Source organism: Micropterus dolomieu, linkage group LG21, assembly GCF_021292245.1.
Source record: "Micropterus dolomieu isolate WLL.071019.BEF.003 ecotype Adirondacks linkage group LG21, ASM2129224v1, whole genome shotgun sequence".
Classification (NCBI taxonomy): Eukaryota; Metazoa; Chordata; class Actinopteri; order Centrarchiformes; family Centrarchidae; genus Micropterus; species Micropterus dolomieu.
In genome coordinates this window covers 34,082,679-34,091,809 of record NC_060170.1, presented here as the reverse complement: position 1 = coordinate 34,091,809, position 9,131 = coordinate 34,082,679, and the positions used below count along the sequence as shown (strand labels likewise).

The window sequence follows — 9,131 nt, the reverse complement described above, 5'->3', positions numbered from 1 at the left end:
GGGCTTTTTTGGGGGGGGGGGATCGTCATCAGTTCATGGCCAGTAATACTTCTTTATCTTTACTTTACTGTAGTTGTGGCCCAGATACATACAGAGACAGAACATTTTAATAGGTAGATTTTCAATAGTCGCTGTTGACGACAACAAAATTAATATGATGAAAAAATAGTAAAACCCATTAATAAGCTGTGTGTGTGTGTGTGTGTGTGTGAAGATAAACTTTGATAATAAAGATAGAGTAAAGCATTGTGTCTTGTGGGCTTCAAAGCTGCATCATTATTATCTAACTGCACATTTGTTACAGAACTGGTGTAAATTTATTTTAACGCGTAAAAAAATATACGTGCACAAATCTGAGGGATCCTGATCGAGATTGATTGTTTATATCGTTTAAAAGTCTCCATCGACCGACACAACTTTATTAGGTTTGGACTCCCTGTTTCAGTATCTGCTGCGTCAGTCGGGCTGCAGTGTTATGAACATTAAGTTGTGCTCTGAGTGGGACATTTTAAACAAAGTAAAAACCAACTTGTCAGCACTCACTGGTGGACAAACTGTTTCTAAATGAGCTCAAACGTCACTTCTAATCATTTACAGACACTAATGGATCTGTGAGGAGCTCAGATGATTTATTAATCGCTCCACTTTCTCTCTGAGTAGTTGATCTTTATGACAGACTCCCAGAACGAGTGTGTGTGAGATTGTGTGGAGAATTAAAAACTCGGGTTGAAGTGATTGATTCACTGTCACACTTTTAATTCCCACTCTCTCTCCCTCTCTGTATTTGTTGCAGCTTTGCCTCCTAAACCGGTGAAGTCTGCGGCTCCAGCAGCTGCCAGCACTTTCAACAACAGCATCTCCCTGCAGGACGCCGAGTGGTACTGGGGAGACATTTCCAGGTAACGCACACGGATGCATACATACATGCAGCGATCAGCCAAAACATTATGACCACCGACACGTGAAGTGAGTAACTCTGGTTATCGCCTGTCAGTGAGCGGGATCGATCAGGCAGCAGGTGAACATTGTGTCCTCATTGATGTTGATGTGTTAGAAGCAGGGAAAAAAAGCGAGAGCCTGAGGATTTGAGCGACCAGCAGGTGGTCATAATGTTCTGGCTGATCGGTGTACATCCAGGCTAAATGCTAAAATAAAATGCATTTCTTTTCGTGTGCAGATTAAAACATGTGGCTTTCTAAAGCTCTAATTTTACGGGTCATTATTTCACAGTTGTACATTTTACACACATTTATGATGTTGATGATAATGCGGGCAGCCAGTTTGGGGACCTTTCACTCAGACTCCCTGAGAATATACGACACATTTATTGATTTTATTTACCGTTTATTTGTAGCGGGAACTCCTCCTACCACAGCATTTATAGCCTGAGCTGCTTCCCAGTGGCCGACCTCTGATGGGCCTTTAAGAATAGACAGCCGTTAAGAATCATTCACTCGTGCCGGACTACATGACCGATCCCTGGAGTTTAAGAGGATCCCAGTCAGGATCCAGTTGAGGCTTCTAAATGGCTGCAGGTTCACAGAGTGATGATGCGTTTGTTTTGTAGAGAGGAAGTGAACGAGAAGCTGAGAGACACAGCTGACGGCACGTTCCTGGTTCGAGACGCCTCCACTAAGATGCACGGAGATTACACTCTGACTCTGAGGTAAACTGTCCGACTCATCAACGCCAAACAAAGTCTGATTGAATTAAAATGTATAATTTAAATCAATTTTGTTCTCTGTCCACCTGCAGGAAAGGAGGCAACAACAAACTGATAAAGATCTTCCATCGGGAGGGCAAGTACGGCTTCTCCGACCCCCTAACCTTCAGCTCGGTGGTGGAGCTCATCAACCATTACCGCCACGAGTCCCTCGCCCAGTACAACCCCAAACTGGACGTCAAGCTGCTGTACCCGGTCTCCAAACACCAGCAGGTCTGTAGACTGTGTGACGGGCAGCCGCCTGTGTTTCTATCGTGATGGTCTGTCAGCTGTGGAGTCGTCTGATTGGTCCCCTCGTTGTTGTTGTTCAGGACCAGGTGGTGAAGGAGGACAGCATCGAAGCTGTGGGGAAGAAGCTCCACGAGTATCACCTGCAGTACCAGGAGAAGAACCGCGAGTACGACAGACTGTACGAAGAGTACACCAGGACCTCACAGGTACACTACGGGGACACTACGGGGACACTACAGGGGCACTACAGGGGCCACTACGGGGCCACTACAATACTCCCGTCATCAGGCTTTCATACAGATGTTAGAAACACACCACTGCAGCTCTGACCGGATATTTTTGCTTCACTTAAAATAATGAAACGAGATAAAAGACACGAACAAACACGTGATGAAAGGATAAATCACTAAAAAGAAACATTCAGAGGAGTAAAAGATAGAAGCAGAGCAGTAATCACAACCATTTAAATACTCGGTTCATGGAGTAAAAGTTAGAAATACTTTTATTACAAGTAAAAGTCCCCCCTTCAAAAAATACAAAAGTATTAGCGTCAAATTACCAAAAGTAAAAGTACTTAAGCAGAGTGGCACATTTCAGTAAAATATATTGTTGGATTATAATTATTGATGCATTAATGTGTTCATTACATTTTAATTACTTCATACCTGCTGTGTAGCTCGAGGAGTTCCCCTGCAGATCAATACAGTTGTATCCTAATCCATAATACATCGTTATTAAATAAATACCATGAAGCAAAAAGTACAGTACAGAAAGAGGTACACTTTTTTTTTTTTTTAAATTGTAGTAAATGTACTTTGTTACTGGTTAAAAGAGACGTGAAGTACGATGAGCTGGTTTACAGCCTCGACAAAGATGGAAACACTACAGATGCGCTACAACAGATTTTCTCCTCTGCGTCCCCCAGGAGATCCAGATGAAGAGGACGGCCATCGAGGCGTTCAACGAGACCATAAAGATCTTCGAGGAGCAGTGTCAGACTCAGGAGCGCTTCAGCAAAGAGTACATCGAGAAGTTTCGTCGGGAGGGAAACGACAAAGAGATCCAGAGGTAGGCAGCCGGGACCAGATCTTTATCTTTTATTCAGAAGCCAAACGGTTTTTCTTCCAGTCAGACGGACTCGCTGTGAGGTAAATGGTGTAACAGGCTCCAGTGGGATCAGTGTTCATGTTTGCAGAAGCATGACGTCATTTCAGTGGAGGGTGAAGGACGCCAACAGATAAACGCCCACATCAGGACCAGTTTGGACCAGTTTACAGAGGGATTTGTTAGATTTCCTGTAGGAGCAGCTTTAAAACAAAACAATTCATGTTTTATTTACACCAAAGAAAGCAAATTAAAATAAAGTTCATCAGAAGACCAAAGTGTGTGTGTTGTTGCTGAGAAAGAGACGGAGGAGGAAGACATTCAGTGTTGACCTCAGTTGGTCACATGAGAAGTGACAGAAATCCCCGCCACACTTTCATACTGTGGCTGGTCTGATTGGTTTAATCTCTGCACAGGATCATGGAGAACTACGAGAAGCTGAAGTCTCGGATCAGCGAGATCGTGGACAGTAAGCGACACCTGGAGGTGGACCTGAAGAAACAGGCCGCCGACTACAGAGAGATCGACAAGAAGATGAACAGCATCAAACCGGACCTGATCCAGCTCCGCAAGACCAGGGACCAGTACCTCATGTAAGAGACTCCGAAACACACGGAGGTCACGTTAAAGGCTGTGAGCTTCAACACGTTACACTAACTGCTGTGTGTGTGTGTGTGTGTGTGTGTGTGTGTGTGTGTTTCAGGTGGTTGACCCAGAAGGGAGTTCGTCAGAGGAAACTGAACGAGTGGCTCGGCCTGAAGAACGAGACCACAGAGGAGTAAGTTTGATAAACTGAACCTGAAGTTTAAAGTCTGTCTTTGGTGCCCCCCAGTGGTGGCAGCAAGGAGGACACTGTGGCAGGCGGCAGTGCACGCCACCGCCACGACTCTGGCGTCAGTCAGTCGGTGTTGGTGATGCGGGTCCGTCGGGTGCTGTTGTATGTAATATTGTTCAGAGGGCACAGTGAACATCAGCAAATTAACAAATCAGAAAATAAGTCAACTACTTTGACAAGAGCTGCGAATAGTCGACCAGTCATCTCTGAAATTTATCACCTGGTTCCAGCTTCTTAAATCTCCCCATTTTATAACTTAAACAACAGTTATGACAATAATCATAAGCTTATTGGCAGCTAAGATTTATTTGTAGATTAGTCAGACTCCAGCTTTATTTTGTCATCTGTGAGTAAACTGAGGATCTTGACAGTTTCAGTACATATTTTTTTTTTTTTCTCTAATTTCTCACACGAATCATCAAGAAAAAATAGCTGACCTATTGATCAGTAATGAAAATATAATAAAATCAATCTGCCACTGATTAATTAGATTAAAATGTCATTATCGATCGAAGTCTGCCGTCGTCCTGTTTTGCTTTTTAATTGTAAACTTTTTACACTGAGCTTGCAAATTAATTATTGAAACTATTTTGACTAAACTAAAAATCTGAGCTAAAGGTCCGTTTAAAGCTTTTTGTGGAGCGGAGGAATATTTCTCTTTAAAAAAGGCTAGTAAGTGGCCCCTCAGTGAAGCCGTTACCGTTCGGCCAGTTTAGAGACTTTCAGTGATTTATTACCAAGGAAACGGAACATGTTTGGTTTGACCACAAGGGGGCGACGTTCACGGCTTCTTCTCTGCACTTAAATCATAGCATGACCATTTGTTAGCATCCCGAGCTCGTGTGTTTGTCCTGCTAACGTGTCCTCTGCCCCCCCTCCTCAGTGAGTACAGCATGGTGGAGGATGAGGAGGACCTTCCTCACCACGATGAGCGTCTGTGGCGTTTAGGAAACATCAACCGCACTCAGGCCGAGTCGCTGCTCCGCGGGAAGAGGGACGGGACTTTCCTGGTCCGAGACAGCAGCAAGCCGGGCTGCTACGCCTGCTCTGTGGTGTAAGACTCACCTGTTTATCTGTTTGTTTACCTCTTTCTTTACCTCGTTTATTTAGTGGTTTACCTCTTTATTTATTGGTTTACCTCTTTATTTACCGGTTTACCCGTCTGTTGCCACTTGGCGCTTAATGTTGTTCACCTGTCTCATCTAACCTCCGTGTGTCTTTGTCCCCCTCAGTGTGGACGGAGAGGTGAAGCACTGCGTCATCAACAAGACCGGCACCGGTTTCGGTTTCGCCGAGCCCTACAACCTGTACGGGTCTCTGAAGGAGCTGGTGCTGCACTACCAGCACACCTCGCTGGTGCAACACAACGACTCGCTCAACGTCACGCTGGCCTTCCCCGTCTACAGCCAGCAGAGACGGTGACCCGCCTCAACACCACGAGCCGGTCTCACCGAAACGGAACCAGTACCGCGACCACAGCAGACAACGACCCGTCCTGGTGCTGCAGATCACATGATCAAAACAACCAATCCAGTTCACTGAAGACTAAGCTTTATGTTTTAGTGCTTTGTTACGTCCCGTATATGAACATTTATTGTGAAAGTCTTCACGTGGAGCTTTAGGAACTTCCCGGGAGAAAAACAACCTGCAGCTCCTCCTGATTAAAGCTGCAGCTGAAAACATGTCCAGATGGTTTGGTGCCGAAGATCAACACATTTCAAGGTCGGATCACACGGGAACCTCTGTTTGTTTTTCACCACCAAGTATCGATCACATTTTTGACTGAAACAACGCCGTTCACCTTGAGCGTTGGCAGAGACACACTCGCCTGTCTGTGTGCCGCTGAGGTTCAGTAACGACATCACAACAGTTTGGTTTTTGGTTCCTTACTTTCTGAGGAAACGGATTTGATTTAGGACTTCAGCTTCTCAACTTTAAAAACACGTCTCCTGTTGTTTCTCCAACACGCAGAATGTTTCTTTAACATCAAGTGAAGCTTCGAGTTTGATCAGCCGGATCCTCTGCGGCTCAATCATCGACAGCTCCTCAATCTACTATGAGTTTGCAAGATGGCCGCCTGCACCCTCAAACAATAAAAAGTTACTTTTTTTTTGGGTCTCCTGAGGCGTTGAAGCTGAATCAGGATGTGAAGTTGCTCTGTAAAGTTAGTTTTCCCCTGAAGGAGCTTTGATGGGATCAGTCATTTTGATGAGCGGAGTTTGAACAGACTCTCCAGGCTCGTTCAGAAACGTGTCCCGTGTGAACCCGACCTCAGACGTGTCCCCTTTTTTTGTTTTTTTTTCATTTCTGCTTCCTGTCTGTGGAGACTCGAGGTACTGAACTGGTCAGAGCTAGGACTCTTGAATCATGACACTGTGGCGCTGATCCAGCACGCCTCAGCAGGACAGAACCACGACTGGACTCTGAGACTGTAACTGTGGACTGATGATGATGTCAAAGACACAATGGCGGACAATCTTGAAAGACTTATTCTTGCAAAACACTGTGTGACTGAACGAGGTTTAAAATGAGGGCGACTCGACCGACCCGCATTTTTCCATCAGGAAACCTGCTTCATCCAAAGACTCAACCCCCCCAGAACATCCCATCAGCAGCGTTCTTCAAGGTCCCGTTTCTTCAGGTTTCTAAGGATTTGTTTGGTTTGCCGCCTCAGAGTGTCGTTTAATTTCGCCGAGAAGACGGACGCATGATTCTTGTACTCTTTAATTTCACTAAGAATAAGATTTACTGGCGCTGGAACTGGATCTCTCTGGATCTGCTCAGAGGATTTCCAGTTTCATGGACGGTAAAACGCCTGTAAAGAAACATAAAAAGATAAAAAGCTGAATCACGAAGTTTCGTCTTTATGGATTATTTTTCTCTTTGTGCTTTAAAGACATTAAACTTCCTTTTTTAAAGAGAAACCAGGTACAGGAGGTGAAACTGTCTGCAGGTATCACATCTGTTGTCGACCACCTGGTAACTTCATCAGCCTCGAGCTTTTGTTCCTCCACACTTTTTGGTCGCTTTGGAAATCAACACGTTGCTAAATGTTTTGGAAACGTCCTGAATAGTTGGAGCTCTTTATTTCGTTTCTCCAGATGTTGCCTGAAACAGCTGTTAGACTGAAAACTGAGTGATTCCTCCGTCACTGAAACCAAACTAGTGAACCCAAACAAACATCTGGAACATTACACAGTAAAGTAGGAATAAAAACTGTTGGTCTGAACGTCTGAAGGCTTTTACACCGTGAGAAACATCTGGCTTTGTTCAAATGACCCAGAGAATCAGCTGAAATCTGAAGATTCAAAAATAAGATGTTTCCTTCATTTCATCAGTGAGCTTCGTGTATCAGACGTTCGTTACCAGCCTCATATTTGAGATTTTTGCACTGATGATCATATTTAATCTCAAAGAAATGGGCCTCATCTTTGGTCAGTGTGAATCAAATTAAAACCCTACTACTAAAAACTGTCATTTCTAATCACTTGGTTCACAAATTGTCTGTTCCTCAGAGCCCAAGTTTTTGTGAACATAAATTACTTCATAACCTTTTTAGAAGAATGTAATTTATATATGAATTCAACACAAATGGCTCCAGGAGTGAGCCCTGAGGAACTCCACGAGTACGTTTAAGATGGACTGTTTTATGTTTTAGTCCAGCGGTGGGGTTTAATTCTCTGCTTTAAATGATAATTTGTGCAAAAAGTCTCAAATATCAAGTTGATTTGCTTGTAAGAAACAAACTGGAGTCGTTTCACTGCAGATGAAAAAAATGTCAAGGTTATTAACAAACTGGATTCTTCAGGTTCAGGATGTTTCAGGCTTATTTGTGTTTTTGGTTTTTATTACTACGAGTTCTTGTCTTTACTGGGTGAAAAGATCCTAAAATCTTATTTTGTTTTAGTTAAACGTGTTTCTGGCCTAAAAGTACATTATACACATCTCAAACAATATTCCCATAAATCCAGCTGTAGTTTGATGGCAAAATTACTTTTAGGGAGTATTTTTGTTTTTATTTACTACATTTGCTTTAATGACCATTAAAAATTATTTTATGTTTAATTCTTTCTACATTTTTCCATTTTCTGACTCTTTTGTATCCAGTGTGGCTGAAATATATTAATATTAACAGGATCAAGAGAAACACTGGCTTTATTTTAGGTTCTCCAACTTTGTTTCAGCTTCGGGCCAGTGGTTCTTTCAAAATGTTAATTTTTCATAACCACGCTGGATGTCAGAGAGGAACCTGTTTCCTCGGCTCGCTGGTGATGAAGTCTCTTCCAGGTTTTGCGTTTTAACTCAATTATAAATCTTCATTCCATGAAATACATAAAGTGTATTTTCTGTATCAGAAACGGTCAGTCACCTTTTGTTCTTTCTTCCTTCTCTCTTTGCTTCTCACTCAAGCTGTCGGTGTCAGAATTGAGGACAATAAAGCACCAGGATCTTAAATCTGTTTCTGTTCTCTTTTTATTTACTGTTGCCTTTAACCCTCTGAAGTCTCTGCTGTAACGAACAGATCATTCTCAATGTTTGACATATTTTACAGGACAAGCGGCAATCAATATTTCAGATTTTAACATTTGGATCAAGTATTCTCACCAACTTTCCCCAAGATATTTGTTCAACAACTCGAAAGCTGCACTAGAAATTATAAAGCAGATTTGGGGTTGTAGATTTGGTGAGCGTTGGTGATAAAAATAGTTATTGTTGGTGGTAAACAAATGACGAACCCATAATGCCCATAATGTTCCTTTTTTAAATGACTTCATCACAAAATCTGTACTGAGACTGCCACCTGTAAACTCTTAATTTTAAATCTCTTACATTTAATTCTGTTTGTTTGAGATAACGGGACAAGCTACTTAATAAAAAAGTGAAGATTTATTATCGAGTTGAAGAAAATACAATAAAAATAAAGTAAGAAATAATAATATAATAAAACATTAAAATAAGCAGGCGGCTCAGATAAAATCAGGACATGCTTTCTGATAGAAGTGTTTTTAGAAGAGACTTCAAAGAAGACACTGACTGTGACCGCCAAATTTCCTCAGCAGGTCGTTCCACAACCTCAAGGTCCTGGCGGCAAAAGCTCTCCCCTTTAGATTTAGACTCGGGGAGAGACAGGAGACCCCTGCCTGAAGATCTGAAACTACGCAAATGTCCATAAGGAATTAAAAGTTCCAAAAAATAATTTCCAGCCAGGTCATGGAGAGCCTTAAAATTAATATCTTA

The 9,131-nt window shown here is 42.6% G+C and overlaps 2 protein-coding genes across 2 annotated transcripts in view; one reads left to right on the top strand and one right to left on the bottom strand.

The window, feature by feature from the left end:
• Window positions 1-9,131, bottom strand: part of LOC123960356 (scavenger receptor cysteine-rich type 1 protein M130-like) — a 549,618-nt gene that overhangs the window by 499,585 nt on the left and 40,902 nt on the right. The gene's annotated exons all lie outside the window — the stretch shown is intronic.
• Window positions 797-8,348, top strand: LOC123960196 (phosphatidylinositol 3-kinase regulatory subunit alpha-like). The gene is made up of 9 exons (XM_046034833.1): window positions 797-899; window positions 1,568-1,666; window positions 1,756-1,936; window positions 2,035-2,160; window positions 2,880-3,022; window positions 3,475-3,651; window positions 3,762-3,836; window positions 4,777-4,947; window positions 5,126-8,348. Exons 2-9 carry the CDS (start codon window positions 1,638-1,640, stop codon window positions 5,313-5,315), a joined length of 1,092 nt encoding a protein of 363 aa, XP_045890789.1. The 5' UTR covers window positions 797-899; window positions 1,568-1,637; the 3' UTR covers window positions 5,316-8,348.